This window comes from Sander vitreus, chromosome 4, assembly GCF_031162955.1.
Source record: "Sander vitreus isolate 19-12246 chromosome 4, sanVit1, whole genome shotgun sequence".
Lineage (NCBI taxonomy): Eukaryota > Metazoa > Chordata > Actinopteri > Perciformes > Percidae > Sander > Sander vitreus.
Window position 1 is genome coordinate 6,549,615 of NC_135858.1, and position 17,790 is coordinate 6,567,404.

General features: G+C 40.4%; 1 protein-coding gene and 1 long non-coding RNA gene across 2 annotated transcripts in view; both read left to right on the top strand.

The window, feature by feature from the left end:
- Nucleotides 1-17,790, top strand: part of suclg2 (succinate-CoA ligase GDP-forming subunit beta) — a 107,868-nt gene that overhangs the window by 54,336 nt on the left and 35,742 nt on the right. Inside the window, exons 8-9 of the mRNA XM_078247916.1 lie at nt 1,793-1,954; nt 3,760-3,902. Of these exons, the coding sequence (XP_078104042.1) occupies nt 1,793-1,954; nt 3,760-3,902 (305 nt within the window). The remainder of the gene's footprint in view (nt 1-1,792; nt 1,955-3,759; nt 3,903-17,790) is intronic.
- On the top strand, nt 4,564-7,596 carry LOC144516180 (uncharacterized). The gene is made up of 2 exons (XR_013501817.1): nt 4,564-6,389; nt 7,407-7,596. It is a non-coding gene; the product is annotated as an uncharacterized LOC144516180 (long non-coding RNA).

Genomic DNA, 17,790 nt, shown 5'->3' on the forward strand with positions numbered 1-17,790 from the left:
ATTGTCTGTGGCGCCGAACACAGATTGATTGGGATGTGTCCTATCGAGATGTATTACAATACGCTGAAGATGCATCACTTCTTTGATGTCATTTATTCTACTCAATACCAGATTCTTGTTCAAAGTGTGCTTTATCAAAGATTGACAAGAAAGGTTTGTTGTTTCATGTATTCTTATGAAAATTAATAAATAAAATGACTCCTATCAAACGGTGAATTTTCACTGAGAGGTACGAGTTTCCTTTTCTACCAGCAGGAAGAAGCAGTGGCTGTGATTGAAGCAGGCTTTGCAGACAAGCTTCACATTAAAATCAACTCATTTTTTGGATTCCATTTGTTCACATGTCACAAGGGAGCGCTGCTATTTTCCGGCAGGCATTAAACAAACGTGTATTAAAAAGGGAAATTTCTCAAGGGTGGACATTTTTTTGTTGTCGTCTTATTTGGTATTAGTTGAATTCATTTTGTAGATAGACTGCAATAATGAATGTGTCAAAACAAAAACAAAAGGAATTGTGTAGGAGTGCAACTTTACCTGGAGGACACAGTATGTCTACTCCCCAGTCCCAGGAGGAGCTGTGCCTGCTGCATCTAAAGTTTGTCTATGTACGTGTTTTGTTTCTGTTTCTCTTTGTGTGCATGTCACTCCCAAAGCCAATTCCCATGTTTCCATATTTGGTACCTTTTCTCACTATTACATTTTGGTTATCTAGCCATCTGTTTACATGCAATGTGCTATTCATTAGAATTTTTTTTTTTTCATATAGCAATAGACCATAATCGTTATATTTTTAATGGCTGAAAGTTTACAGATTACTGATGTCTAAAAGAGAAATTTAAAAACGTATCGCAGCTTGCTAAAAACTAGCTGGAATTAAATGTCTTTGAATTAAAAGTAAGAAATTTTGTGGAATACACTTATCAGCTTGTTTGCTACAAGTTTGATAAAAAAAGATTGATACCACTCTCATATCTCTATGGTAAATCTGAAGCTAGCACCAGCAGCTTAGGTTAGCTGAGTTTAGCACAAAGACTGGAAATAGGGGGAAAGGGTTCCAGTTTTATTTACTCCTTCAAACTGTAATCTGATGGCTTTGTGATACAGATTTTTTTTTTTTTTGCACAGATTTTACTAATGTGATATGAAGCACAAGTTTGTGAGCTTTCGAGGTGCTGCTAGGCTGATTTTGTTACCTTTGAACAGAGCCGGGGTTGGTGTTTCCCCCTGTTTCCAGTCTTTCTGCTGAGCTAAGCTAATTGGCTGCTGGCTCCAGCTACATATTTACTATACAGGCAACACTGACAGATGACAGTGGTATCACTCTTCTCAACTAAACTTACTTTCTCAAAATGTCAAACTATTCCATTCCAACTATTCCACAGTCACTATTTAAGTGTTGTGTATACAAAAAGCCCTTCAACTAATTTATAAAATGTTTTGCCTGCTATTTTTCCAGGTAGCTTCATTAATGTGTGGACTCTTTGAAATGCACTCTCTTTGAAGTGTAAGGGAAATGTCCATTTACTATAATGGTCTATCCCTCAGAGGCAGGGTCAAAAACACGTGCCTAGTGAGCCAACCGCTGAAATAATTAAGACCAGTATGCCGAGGGGACACCCCTCAGTTAATTAATTTCAGGCTTTGGAAATGATATTTAGTTGGCTTTTATGTCTGAAGTCCTCCTCCTTTTCCCCTTTACCTTGGCTGCCATCTCCCTCTTTCTCACTTTTGTGTTTCCTCTGTTGCTGTCTTTATTCCTAATGTTATCTTTGTCATCTCCTCATTCCTCCAGTGGTTTGCTTTGATGCTAAGATCAACTTTGACGACAATGCTGAGTTCCGTCAGAAAGCTGTGTTTGCCATGGATGACATGACTGAGAGTGACCCTACAGAGACGGAGGCAGCCAAGTGGGACCTCAAATATATCGGACTGGACGGAAATATTGCCTGCTTTGGTATGGAAACAAAACCCCGTAGCAGAACTCATTCCTGCACACATGCCAACCATTAAATTATTTCTCCCATAATCAACCCCCTCCTGGCATAAGGCTTTAATGAGTCTCTTAAGTCACATAAGTGAAAAGCTCGGACACATTTTAAAAACTTAGTCAAAGTAAAGGCAGCCTGGGCTCTTCTCCAGTCCACATTACAAGCAGCTTTCTGAGGACTCCAGAAGGAATGCTGCCGTAACCAATGCGTTCTAATTAGCTATAATCCGCCCAGAAAGTCTCCAGTGAGCCAGATTGTTAGCGTTCTCATTAAAGCCCCCCTCTCTTGTCATAAATCAAAGCTTTTACAGTGTTCAGCAGCACTAACAGGTGCTCTTGCGTCTTGCCCCGTAGCATCATAAACACATTAGATGTCTGTTAGCACGACCCCTCTCCCCCACACACACACACACACACACACACATTCTGCATCCCCAACTCCCAGCCTCTCTTAAAGTAACAACAGCTTTTAAGGCCCTACAGCTTCCTTGAGAGCTCTGTAAGCCACCAAATGACAGCTGTTAACGCAAATTTCCCTTTTATTGAGACCTCGGTCGGGGAGCTTGCCAGGACACAAGTTCAGCTTGACTAAACCAAATGAGGTAAGACATTTTTGTGTACTTGGCTCCCGCACAACTGCTGGCAGATGGCTAAATGATGACACTGGCCGCAAAAAAGCATAGCAAAAACCTTTTTTAATCAACGCTCTTTTCTCTGAAGTCGGGAGTCAAGTCATAATCAAATTTGCTCTATGTTGCTCGACTTGAGGCATTAAAAATTCCTGATTAGAAGATTTCCAACAGATTCTCAGTTTTTAAGTGTGGCATTTCTTTCAGTGGTTTGCTCTTTGGTTAATAATTTACTGCTGGATTCCTTTGTGGGTGTTTGTACAGTACACGTCATCTTTCCTTTAGCAACGGTCATTTTATTTTAATTAACTCATGACTGCTGGTGTCACACTTTCCTCTTAGGCTCTTTTGTCTCAATTTCTGAACTTTAGCCTGGACCTAATGGTCCGCTTTAACTTCATTACACTTAAAGGTGCAATATGTAATACTGACAGCTAGTGTTTAAAATAGTTACTGCAGTACAAATTCAAAATACTGGAGAGAGTCGTCTCCCCCTCCCCCCTCCTCTCCAGACTCAAAGTTCACTGAAGTTGCCAGGATGAGACCGCAGCATCCACAACAATATTGCTAGACACTTGTCTCACATAGCCAGACATTACTTCACAGCACAGCGGAGTAGCTAATGTTAGCTGCTGGCTATATTGACAGTCATAAAAGCCCGTGCTCACGCGGAGCTCTGTACGTTACCCAACTGACAGGCACACTTTTTCGGCTTAGAATTACGGTAGGTCATTATCACTTTACTGGCTGTGTCTTAATTGTTTTTGCGTGTAACCAACTCGGGTACTCTAGCAATATAATTTAATGTGAGTGCACGAATGTTGAAATTACATAAAATGCCTGTCCCTTGTAGCTGTGATAAAGTAGCCTGAAGCTAATGCTTAGTCTACCTGTTCAAGAGGAAATTAGCCAACTCTGCGTCCTTTTGGGCTCTAAGCTGTCTCCATCTTTCAAATACATCTCCAATATTTACCCAGGGTTTTGTCACTCAACATATAAAATGGGTACACCTGACACCATAAATCTCACTATGAAAATGCAACTTCCGTTTGGCTAAATATATGTCAGCTATTTTAGTTTTCCTCTATATTTCAGTATACATTTTTGCATATTAATTGAACTGACACAGTAAATCTTTCACAGTGAATGGAGCCGGTTTGGCCATGGCCACATGTGATATCATTGACCTGCATGGAGGAAAGCCAGCTAACTTCCTGGACCTGGGGGGAGGAGTCAAAGAGAGGCAGGTGTACGAGGCCTTTAAGCTGCTGACAGCTGACCCTAAGGTAGGAACAATGTGTTAAAAAACGGATTGTGTGCTTTTTTTTCTTGCTTGATTGTAACAATTTAGTACATGAGCCACATTGATCCCTTGTTAAAATGCACATCTTGAAAAAGTCAATACAAAACACCTGTTGAATTGTATTTTATGTTGCAGTCATGCATCTTGTCATAGCACATTTATAAAGCCCTGTCTGTCTGGTTAGCGCTTTGTCACTAAGACAACAGCGCTCATTAGACTAGGGACCTTGGCATATATCCATGTTTCACTGAGGGAAGGCTGTGTGATTAAATGCCATCATTTTCAGTTGCAGTGGCATGATGATAAATTGCTGCTCTGTACTGCAATGAAGCTTATGAAGACTTATCGCATGTAGATCCACACACACGTGTACATATGCATATTCACACGCAGCACAGACTCATATGCAACTCAAAATGAATGCTAATTTAACTCAGAACATGCCTCTGAGAATCCTGCTGCTCAGGATGAGTGGCAGCTTGGGTGTTTTACAAGTGATTCAGCTCTATGTTCAGAAAGCTAATAACTCCAAACTAAACAATATAAGCTTTGTAACGATATTGCAGTGCAGATTGTGTGTTGACAGTCACACCACTAATTCCCCCACTGCTGTCACTCCCACATCCCTTGACTGATCTCCGGTTGCCTCTATGAAAGCATCTCTGGCAAGGCATGGTTGAAATACTGAGTGGCATTTAATACCAATTCAGTCTTCTGCCCCCCTTTTTGACCTTTATTTACACATGCTTATTTGACTTGGCAGGAAATGTTTTCAAAAAGGGGTTTCACACTCATATCTACGCACCTGGGAGTTGCCATATTCAACCACAGTTTTACAGTACAAGTCACTAATCTATGAATCTACTGAAAGGTGGCATCTCACAGCTCTCACACTTTCTCTTGATTTTACACGTCTGCTTTTCTAACCGTACTAGAATAATGCTAGCTTTCTTAATTTAAACATTCAGACACCATGGATAAGCTGTGGATACAGATATATTGACTGAAATACAGTCTGCTCTTAAAATATATATTTAGTCAATATTACACCAGTTGAAAACTCAATTTCATCTAAACCTAATACTCAGTTGTAGGTTTTTTCATTTGACTCAGGGTTACTGGTGCGGATCTGGAAATTGTAGCATTTTTAAAGAGTTCTGCCTCCTATTTATGGCACAGCAGTGAACAGACCAGTGTTGCAGACCTTTTGTAGATGAATGTTAAAAACCTACCTACCTTAACACCCCAGCAAGTGATACATTGCCTAGATTCTATTCGGTCTCAAGTAAATACAACTCAATGGTCTGCAGGGGGAAATAAAAAAGAATCATTGTAATCAAAAGGGGAGAGAGAGGGAGAAGAGAAAACTTGTCACTCTCTCCTGGTATGGGGCCATCCTCTTTATAATATTGAACAATATTTAAAATCTGTATTCATTAAACTCCCCGCAAAAACACTCCTGCATGGACAAGAGGATCCTCCACCACCCTTCTCCTGTTCCTCCTTCTCTTTCTGTCTTGGGCTGATTCCCTAGATCCAGATGGGGGAGTAAGCCCGCTGTCTGTCCCTCCTGCTGCTGTGTATGAAAATAGAGACAGGGAGCTCCTCCCTAACAGGGAAAAAAAAGTAGAATAGGATTGACATTAAACTAGGTTGGAAGCACCATTAGCATTTCAACCAGGGGAGCTGAGAAACCTGCTCTGATCTGTGGAGGGAATATTAATCATTTCACAATAAGAGTGAGAAAGGGGGCTGCTCATTTGCATTTAGTTTTTTTTCAAATTCTATCACAAATTACCACTTCCAAAGTCAAAACTATGAGCAGAATTTGAAATTAAAATAATTTCACAGGATAGGTGAATATGATAAGGCAAAAATAATTGATTCCATGTATCAATAAGTTAAGAGCATTGTTCTGCTTATTTGCCTTAAATATCAAGGCAATCAACAAGGCAATTCAACCCTTAGTTGACAGTGTAAATGCTGTTTGAAGTCGCAGATGGACCTTCTATTTCACATCATTATTGTTCAACCTATTTTAAAACATTCTTTCTTCTTTCAGCTAATAGTTTTGACAGCATATGTTATGATGATGCTTATTTCTATTGGTACTGCATAAAATGAGTTTGATAGCGGCTCTAGGGAATGGCATTCATTTTCTGTTGCATACATGAGTATATGTTATGTATTGTGCCTTTTGAGTTTTGGGAAGATTAGAATGGTTTATATGCTATGGAAAAGACAGAAGTGCATTAAGCGGCCAGGCAGGTGGTATAGCAGGAAATATCTCGCTGTAATGACGCCATACATTTCCACATAAACAGGTAGTTTGATGTCTGTCTTTTCTTTGAGTCTTCCTCCCTCAGTCGCTTTTACGCTGTTGTCTCCCTCCCTCCGTCTTTTACCGCTCTCTCCCTCTCAGTCTCCGCTTTGATGTCTCAGGCTCATTGTGCCGAGGAGTGGAAGTGATGTGAGTGTACTTTTGGCACTGAATAGCAGAGACAATGACAAAGCCTGCTTTTTTCTTGTTTGCTCACGTCTCCAGTATCTAGCCTTACAGCATTCATTACCTTTAACGTTATTATTCTATGAAAGAAAAGCAAAGAGAAGACAGATGAAATGGGGATACTGTATGTGAAGTAAGGACCAACATAGAAAAAAAGGCAACGTGAAATGATTGGGAGAAGAAAAAAAATAATCATACAGCAGTGTGTAGCCCAGTGTGTGTGTTAAATGTGTGAGATGTAGCTCAGCTGGGTATACTAGACCATTCAGCTTTGTTTGAATTTCGGCACACGGACATATTTATTTTTCATGCTAAAATAAATAGCTCCACTTTCTTCATATCCACGTATAGAACAGTCTGTTGACAGAATGGCAGAATTTATTGAGGTTTCCCCTCACATCACCTGTAGGCACGAAGCAGGTGCAGGCAGCAAATACCAACAGCCAAATAACCTCGTTATTGCTTTGTGCCTGTGCCATAAAGAAAATGGCAGATGGATGTTTTGTCCAACTCAACATCCATTTTCTTCTCAGGGCTTAAGGCAGTTTTCTGTAATTTTTATGGGCCAAAATAAATGATGACATTTTTCTAAAACAGACCCTTGTTGTTGATGTATGTCTGTATAAGGGCCACCACTAAACCAAACTATTAGTTATCATGGCAAAATTAGGGTTGGGAACCGAAACCCGGTTCCAATTTAGAACCCATTCCAAAATGCCAAGAAATGGGTACCCGTAAAAAAAAGATTAGGTTCTGCTTATCGATTCCTCAACAACTACGCATGACAGCTGCCGTCTCTCTCTCACTCGCTACGCACACATCATCATCATCATCATTCTCAACCCAGAGGTAGACGCAAATGAATGTTCTTTTGCGTTTCATCTCGTATGACATAGATACAGATACAGCCGTAGAAACGTCGCTCGTAAAGCAATGTCTGGAAAATTATTTGAATGAAATATTGTTTTTTTACTTTTTCAGGCAACTGGCTGATTGTGTATTGACCGACATATGACCCTGTGTCATTTTGGCAGGTTACACAGAATGAAAAAGAGAATCAACATATTATTGAATCATATTATTATAACTGCAAATTAAACTGTAATAAATTGATTTACAGATTTCATAAGCTGTATGAAGTGAATTGTGAATAAGAATGACTATGAATTGTAAAAGTAAAAAGAATTCTGTGAATTAAAGCTATAGTGAGTAGTTTCTGTCTCCCCCATGAGGAATTCTAAGGCTTTCATATACTGTAGCAAGCTTATATTTTGATAAACTGAATGTAATATAAACTAAAGTCATAGCGCTACAACTTAATTTTTCTGTTGCAGAGTAGTGGGGTTTACTATAGAGTTACTATATATATACTATAGAATTGTGAGGTTAGTTGTGGCTGCTTGCTATCAGCTTTGTTTTTCTATTTACAGTCAACGAAATCTGTCCTTTTTACAGAATTCCCAGTTTTCCGACTACACTCATTAAACTATTTTGAGGGTAGATGGAGTCTTTCCCTCTCAGAATAACGTTTTGTTCTACTGATGCTGTTGGCAGAGACCCAGAGTCACATTTCCATCACTGTGAATCTTCTGCCTCATGCTCAGTGCTTCTGTGTGTCTGTGAGTGCAAAATGAGATGGACAAAGAACAAAAACCTACTGTAAGAAAAAAATAGAGCAAGTTTTAAAAGTCAAGTGGCAACTGTGCATCTGTTCACCATTTTCTGATATGATCATAGTTGGATAATTGTAACCTGGCATATTGTGACACCCCTAGTCTGTGTGCATACATCTAATACAGTATACGATTTTGTGTAAAAGTGTACATGTGCGTCTGTGTGTTTGCTTTCTTAGGTTGTTACCTGCAGGCTTGTTGCATGCTGCTGTAGTATATTGTGCTGCTGCGTTGTTTAAAGCGAAGCAGGCGTGCAAAGTGAGGAGGTGAAAGATGCACAGATTGGCACATTAGCATTAGTTCCGCTGGGTGACCAACCTCCCGGGCAGCTATAGAGGTTTGTTCATATGCTTGTGTTAATGTTGTTGCATAATCACACTGTTGATCATGAATCATATTTTCAGCTCCCACTGGCATGCGTGATCTCAATGCTAAAGCTCACCTGGGAGAGAGAGGGAGAGGGAGATTTTCCCTCTGAATTATCCCTGTATTTTTACCGTTGGGGATTATTATGCATGTCCCCCATTGCTCTCAAGCAAAACTACATAAGATTTTCTTTGTTTCCAGCTCAGTGAGTCTGCTTTAACTCACCCTTGGTCCCACTTAAACCACTTTCCTTCTTGTTGCAGTAACACTTCTAAGCCCAGCCAGCTCCAATCCAACCCCCCTCTACAGGGGATGCACCACTATTACGATGTCTACTTATTACTATTTTATTTCCAACACTGTCTTCTCTTTGCTATGAAAGTGTCTTTATTGGTATTATTCATCACTACTTACGTGGTGATGATACATACCTGAACATTTAAAGCGGGGCTCCTTGTGTCTTCCTGCCAGTCTGTCATCCTCTCCTTTCTATTTCTACTTTTTCTTTCTCTCTGGCTCTTTGCGCCTCTTTTCCCCCTGTAAGCTTTCATCTAGCTAAATCCTGTTAAAGTCAATGTGAGGAGCTCCCCTTAGTGTCATGCCTGCAAGCTAAATCTCCCAGAAGCCCAGGCACTGCCTTTTTTCCTCCCTATATAGAGATGTCTGAGTCCATGTCTAATGTGCTTCAATATGTGTAGAGTCACAGTAAGGCCTCCTGCACACTGGCTGCGTGGCGTGAGCGTGTCAGCTGCGTGGTGTGTCCATTTTTATTTTGGCTCCCATGTTAACAGGTTAGAGCTTGCACACTGCCTGCGTGACACACACGTCTCAGGCGCGGCTCGAAAACGGGTGCATGCTAGAAATAGGACCGACGCCTATTTTTCACGCGACACGCAAGCGTGTTGGAAGCGTTTCCAGACGAAATAGAATAGGAAAAGATGTTTATATGTCATTTTGACACAAATACATATTAATAAATGAAATGTTTGAAAGTCTCCAGGTTTTGATATAATTGCAGATATGAATGTAATAAAACAAAATATTGATTTTAAAATATTGCACCTGTCAATACAGAAGAATATTCTGTAGCCTATTTTGCCGTCAATACTGCCGACGTTGTCTTTGCTGTAATCAAATCAGTATATATTTATGTTTAACATGGCATTTCATTTTATCAATGGGAAACGTACATGTGTACAGACAAGGCTAGCAGCAGCGCCGCGTCAGACACGTTTCTGGTGTGTAAAGACATAGAAAACACCGCGCAGCCTCCACGCAACTGACACATAACAGAAATGCCACGCTCACGCCACGCAGCCAGTGTGCAGGAGACCTAAAGCTCTGGCCAGGTGAGCCACAGAAATGTGTTGTGAAAAGTGCAGCATCCTGTCTGCACACTGCACAGGAAAGAAGGAAAGGAGACCTATTTTACAGGGCTCTGTCCTTCGGGTGTTACATCACATGTCTGCGATGGAAATCACACAGCTCATTCAGTCACTGTGAAGAAACCCAAATAGGTGCAAATACATACTTGTACTGTTGCACCCACATCATACACACATCTGCACGCACATGCCGCCCCCCAGGGACTCCCAACACCTTTTAATCACAAGAGTCACGTGATGCTACAGCCTCCATGGTGTGTTATGTTAGAGGGAAAGAAATCACCTGTCTGCCTAAAGCCGAGGGCCTGTGGGAGATGCTGGTTCCCTGTGTTATAAACACATGCAATGCAAAGCTGTTGAGAAAAGGAGCGAAAGGAGAAAACAAGCTACCACGGTAATGGAGTTCATTCCCAGCGTGCAGAATATTACACAAGTACTAAATAGGGGGCCAGCCATGGAAGGACAAGTACTTAGTCCAGCCAACACACTTGGGCTGCCATATTGAGGCCAGGCCACATAAAGAGTGAACATTGCTTGTAAGTTTGTGGGTTTGTGTGCTTTCAGGAAGAAGTGGCTCTCCGGGTGATGGATTTCTTTTTTTCAGTTATATGCTGTGCAGGTCATTTTATTGGTTTGCCATTGTAAGAGAATGGTTCGACCTCATATAATGGTTTTCCTGCAGATTTGCTTACAGTGCATTAAAAGCCGGCATTAGTGACATATATAGGGTTGGTTTTTTGTCCATCCTGGGACCTCTTTTGCTCTCTAGTACATTTAAAATCACTGCGACAATGTAGGAAGCGTATGCTATTGGCAGAGAGCACTGACCCTGTATTAGTCCTTGAAATGTCATCACTAGCAGGATGCAATAAATTGGTGTGTGTGGACACATGGACAAACTCTTTAGCTTTATGTATTATTGTGTGGATTATTTCAGTTTGAGCATATACTGTAGCTTTGTGTGTGTGTGTGTGTGTGTGTGTATGTCTAGATTTCAGGACTGTCCATTGAATGTCTTCCAGCTATAGGGCAAAAGTTGAAAACTCAGTTGTGCAGCTTAGTGAAGCACACATCTATAAACTGATGCAGAATGGGTGGACTCGCTGAACTCAGAAACCCATGTATAAGATGGACATATCAGATAAACAGCTCTCGCCCATTTCTTATAAGTTCAGCTTTGCCAGCAGTTGTTGTGTATTTTTCACACATTACATGTTTGTTGATGAAGCAACTGTTTTCATACATGATGTCTGTTGATGAAGCAACAGTGTAAAATGTAGACATATTTTTTTTTTACCGCATTTCTCCTTTTTTTCCATATATTGTATGAACAAGCCCAAAGCAAAACTTACCAGCCATAGCTTACCGGCCGGTAGCATGCAGCTAAAGACACAGCATAACATTAGCTTACCGGAAGCCTGCAGCTGAACTTTCTCAGACACCATGGCCACTGCCAGAATCAGCGATGCCGGAGAAAAAACAGAACTGGAAAATCTTCCGCTTCCCTGAAGTCACTGGTGTGGTAACATTTTGCCTTCCCTGTGAGTGAGTGAGTGAGTGAGTTATGTAAACAAACCACCAGCAGTAAAGCGTGTGGGCTCCAATGAGACTTCATGGTGCATTCAGATGCCCCTTGTAAACTCTGAGAAAGTAGCTCTTTGCCATATAGTGGCTCTTATTGTTGTATTGCTGTCACTGCTGAAAAAAGTGTTAAAATTGAATCGAATCGTGACCTTAAAATCGAAAGACAAATCAAATCGTGGATTCGGAGAATTGTGACACACATTACACATAGTGCAAATGTTAATTGGAGTTGGTAGACTTTGGTTTCATGTTACAGCATGTGTTGGTGTGGCTTTGCCTTCTAGCTTTTGTGTGTCTATAACTGTAATATGATGGAATCATAGTTTAGATGTCATCAGATATGTGTTCTCACTATGTACAATAGATGCAATGTATATAAATAGATTAAAAAATAGATGTTTCCTCGCTGCTCACTTTAAGTTAGTTGCACTGCTATCTAGTCTTTTGTTGCATTCCACATTAGTGGTTCTCAGCTCAGTTATGTTAAATTAATACAATATTGCATATGAATGCTTAATTAGTTAATTTCTCTACTATGTCTTGTAAAAATACAATCTACATTTTACACACTTGCTGTTTCTTCCTCTTTCAGAGTGTTCCTTGCTGCCAAATGTCCCAATCAACATTTAGTTTGGTTTAGTGGTGATGGAGTTTATGGTCTTGGGTCACAGCAGTCTCAGAACAAGTCTATTATGGCATATCTCATAAGTGCCACGCCACCAGGATTTTGGCCAGCTGAGCGTTTGAGTTCTTCAGCAAGATAACAACCTGAAATACACCTCAACGCTGTGAAAATATATTTTTTGTAAGGAGGGAATGTGAAGGACAGCTTAAAATGACTTAACATGACTCTCAGTCTTAAGAGCTCAATCCCACAGAACCTATGTTGAAGAAAATGAGAAGATGAGTTGACTTGACCTACAAGTGTGCTTACCTTTGGAAATAGCTGCATAAGAGCTCGAAAGACATGTCAAGTGATTTCTTGTGAAAAACAGAATACCTTATGAGTAGGGCTGGGCGATATGGAGAAAATCACATATCACGATATTGTTGACCAAATACCTCGATATCAATACCACAACGTTTTTGTAGTGTTGGCTATTGGTGCTTTCACAAAATATTTACACAATGAGATTTTTGATAAATAATCATACAATGACTAAGTGGATAAAGGCAAATAATAGAACAGTCTGGTACGTTCAGAAAATGACATCACTACTGTAATGCACCTTTTAAAACCAGGAAAAGACAGCACTTATGCCATATTACGATATCCAAAATCCAAGACGATATCTAGTCTCATATCACGATATCGATATAATGTCGATATATTGCCCAGCTCTACTTATGAGGCAGTTAGTAATGTAACGGTTGGTAATTTGATGCTAGTGTAATGGTACACAGAAGTCAGGGTCCGGTTCATATCCCAGTTTAGGAGTCACTGCTCAGTGCGACCAGAAAAACAAACAAATGCATAATATAAAGAAAAAGAAAAAATCCAAGGCACTCTTCTTCAAAATTACTTAAAAAGCCTTTATTTTACTGGCTATTTCATGATAGAACATTTAAAAGACATTGGGAGAAGCAACCCACGCCTAGCGGCACTGAACCCTGAAGAAGGCTGTCAGTGCCGCTACACGTGGGTTGCTTCTCCCAATGTCTTTTACATTTTCTATCATGAAATAGCCAGTAAAATAAAGGCTTTTTATGTAATTTTGAAGAAGAGTGCCTTGGATTTTTTCTTTTTCTCTACATTCAATTGAATTCCCGACCCCAAACAGCACCTCCAAGCATTTGATTGAACTTCCTGAGCACCCTGGACTTTTTTGTCTTTCCAAAATGCATAATATACTTGCATTTATTTTGAACAGACAGTAGTGCAAGTGTCAAAGACAGGAAAAAGTTCTCTTGCTGGGGACTTAGAGCATTTTGCCCACTGGCAACTTTGGCAGACTATTTCCTTATAAAATTATGAAATGTCTCTGGGGGTCAAGGTACAAACACACAAACTGTTACAGCCCTACTATTTAGAAAAAGTTGCTATATGATACTTTTGGTTTGTTTATAGTAAAATGCTTTAATTTTCACTGTATTGACTGAATCTTCAACATGAAATCATTTCACTTATTAATCATGTTTAAGTACAACGGAAGTACATTTCCAGAATATTTGCCTGACATCTGGCGTGTGGCTCACATGCTGGATGTCCCCCACCTTCATTTACTGGCATTTACTAACTTACTGGGACATTTTTGGACCAATTGCCGGGATTGCTGCGGACAAAGTAGACAAAGTGATACACTGGTAGGAGCAAATTACGTTTAACCACGTATGCAGCTAATTTAAACAGGTCACGTTACTGTATTGTGTAAACTGTTAATTTCATTTAATGTATGTGATGTTTTTCTATTTGCTGTTTGGGTGCAAATGTTCCACCAAAACAAGTTCCTTCCCGAGACCATTTTTTTTTTCCTGTCCTAGAATTAATGTGTAGTGAAGCCAGGCCTTATGCCACAGCGCTATGAAGATACGTATGGCAATGCCAGATTAATATTTCAGTAACACATAAGCGTGCAAAATCATCTATATTATTACATTACATTAAGTATTAAGTAATATTAAGTATTACATTGGCAAGTAGTTTGTTAGTTCAGCCTTCCACATATTGTATTATATTTATACAATATGTATTATTGTGTGGATTTCTTCAGTTTGAGCATATACTGTAGCTGTGTGAGTGAGTGTGTGTGTGTGTGTGTCTAGATTTCAGGGCTGTCCATTGAACGTCTTCCAGCTGTAGGGCAAAAGTTGAAAACTCAGTTGTGCAGCTTAGTGAAGCACACATCTAACCCTAACACACTGATGTAGAGAACTCAGAAACCCATGTGGATGGACATATCAGATAAACATAAACATATCCCCCCATATTTATACAGTAATATGACAAAGACAGGTTAATTGTCTTCTGGCCTGGGGTTGAGCACGGGTTGGACACCGGCTAGCTCGGTGAACAGGTGTTTAGTTTAAGGTAAAGAGAGACACACACAGTGGGCATTAGAGGGTGAGCACGAATAATTCTGCTGCATGCTCGTCCATGTGTATGAGATGAATTGAGACACAATTAGTGGTATGCATTTTAATTAATATATTTCCACTTTCAAGGGCCCTTCTGGGTTTGGCACAGTTACAGAACTCTAACTTGAATTGTTGTCTAGTGAGACGGGGCAATCACATGTGGAGATACTGTACAACAGCACTTGCTCACTATCTTTCACACATACTGAATGTCGCCACTCCCTCCCACTGACGTGTATACACACACATATTCCCCATTGCCTAAACTCTTGAACCCAAACTCTTACAATACGTCATCCAAACACATCCATACAGTATCATGGACGAAATAACAAATGTATGCACACATTATGAATTTGGGCAAAGAATTTACACGTTGCACCTATGCAGGAAGGTTTAAGTCATTAGCGAAGGACAAATGTGGTTGTCAGATTCCATACGTTCTCGCCCTCATTCCTCTTGTAAAGGTTAATTTTACGAAGTGAAGGAATTGTCCAGAGATGCACCATGGAGCTGATGACTTGTCCGATTGATTTGCCCTTCAAGGAACTAATGCCTTGTCTGTCTCCATCTCCATTTGATCTGGGTTAGGACAGCACAGCATGCTTTTAAAGACTAATGTCATTTTCCACTGCATCATGAGTAGACAACACTATTACTTAGCCATCATGTATGCATAAAGACTATAGATTGCTAACATATTCACCTCATCCCAGCACCCTGTCTTGGCACCAATTTGTCCCCTGTTGATTCTCTCACACACACACACACACACACACACACACACACACACACACACACACACACACATACATACACACACACACACACACACACACACACACACACACAGACAGGTCCCATGGGCATTTCTGATTGAGCTTTCTCCTGTCTGCCATTCCTCATCCGTGGGAAATCAATAGAGGATCTGGGATTGGAGCTCGAGCTAATTGAGCTCTGCTCTCTGTGTTCTCTTATTGCTGCCAGGAGCGATTTGTCACCGCAGCACCTGGTTCACACCATGGGGCCAGGGGGAGCCAGCCAGCGATCAGATAGGGCCTTTGGATGCCACAGGGAGGGGAGTTGCGTGTGATTGAGCGACCTTGTGAAGTTGACCACTCAGAGGAAGGGCATAGCAAAGAAGGACTTCATTTATTCTCATGCGCCTCTATAAGAGCTGCTTGATGTTTCTTCCTCTTTACCAGATGACAGAGAAAATAGAAATGTGTCTTCTGTTGCACAGTTTTAGAAGTCACAATTGTTACATTAGTGATTATCACTCTTGGTTTCATGCTTTTCTACTCTTCTCTGTATTATAAATGGAGATTTCTTCCATCCAAACCAACTGCTGTCATCGCTCCACCCTTTGCCACCATTCCAGTTCTCCATCTCTCCATCGGTCCATGGTCCAGGACTTGAGGGAGTATCACTATCACAGACAGCCACGTGCAGTGCTGAGAGACATTGCGGCAGAAGTGTGACTGCTAGACCTCCCTCATTTCATGCTCCCCTGGCGCTTATGTGTGCACATGCTGGGAGATTATGTGAGGCCACTCAAACACCCAGTTGATGAGATCGTTCCTGCTCTCTGAGCTATGTACTGACACCACAAACACTGTGCCCTTTCCTATCCTCTAGGGCTATTAATGGTATGCTATTAATGGGTGATATTTTTGAAGTTGCTTCATTGAAACACAGGTTAATTGCAATGATAGCTGTTGAATGTTGCTGTAAGTTAATTAGCAGAGTCAGCATGAACTCCAACAAGCTAACAACGTGCCAAAGCCTTGAAAATGTTTTTTTTCCTTCCCTCGTTGACTGGAGGTGGTTAAAGTGCATCTCGCATCATTAACTGCAGTATAAGTCACTGTACAGCACAGCATCCAGTAATGCCAACATACGTTAGCTTTTAGAGGCTCACATATACATTTCTGTAAAGACTGGGAATCGTATGGCATTAGACAACAGGGCTGTCATCCTGTGGAAAAGTCAGAAGACAGAGCATCATAGTATTAAACCAGAGCTCGTGTATACTTTTGCATCATATCTGCTGTTAAGGATTGAGAGGCTGATTATAAATAACTGTTTACCCTGCCCTCTTCCTTGTCCTCCAGCGATTTTAGTATTGCACTTCCATACATTTTGGTAAGTCACAAAAAACAATCCTCAAAATCAAAGTATTACAGGCTGATACAGCCTGCCTTTTGGACAAGCTCCAAAAACACTGGATCTTTAAATTTCATTGGACAGGGTTATTTTTTGAGTTTTTGAAATCTCCCACTTCATACAACCATGTTTACAGTCTGAGTAGCACTCCCCATGAAGGATAAACTGAACTTTACTGTACGTGTCACACCAGTAAAGTGCTAAATGCTACTATCACGCTAATAGGCTAATATTGGCAAATCCAAATAAATCTGCACAATATTCTTTGACTGGAATTATTTTATTAGCTTACAGCGCAGACATAACCTTATTGTAACCATACCCAGACATAATATAAATTCTTTTGATTTTGTTGTAACTGGAAGATGATGAAAAACAGGTTGTGTTTAAATAGTTTACACTTTTTTACTGTAACTTGGAGTCTAAAACGCTGAAATTGATTAACATTTTGCATATCACAAGGTCATGAGTACTTGAGTATTAAAATGAGCATTGATGCTATGTTCCAAACAACACTATGAATAGATTGTTCATTTTAAGATAAGGTTGGATCCTGGATTTTCTGTTTCTGTGTGTTTATTTGTAGCTGTGTGAGCATATTTAATCTGCACTACTTAATATCTGCGTATGCATCCAGTTGTTTGCCTGTTCGTAGATTATGTGCTTGTGCCTAGGCTCCTGAAGCTTGTGTTTGTTTCAACAGGGCCCTAGGTTTTTGGGCAGGGTTATGGGTTGAGACACCGGCTCCTCTAAACTGGCTACTCTTTGCTATCCTCCTCCATAACACCCTCAGTATGATGCTTGTAAGGACAGCAGTAGTGTTTTTTTTTCTTCATTCAATGTTTTAACATCTTTGTCAACTCTTCACGATGGTGAGATTAAGATGTTCTCACTTAAATTAGCAGAATTTTCTCCCAAAGACACTGGCTCTTAAAATGTGGCTTCCTTTCTACCAACTGTGTAGCCTATTAAGCAAGCATTCACAAATATACTTTGTCTGTTTAGATGTCCTGTCACTCCTCAGTGCTGCTCCTCGTTGTGTTACAGGTATTTGTAGCTTTGTATTGCGAGACATGCCGGCAGCAGTACAGCGAGAGATTATTGTCAGCGTAATTG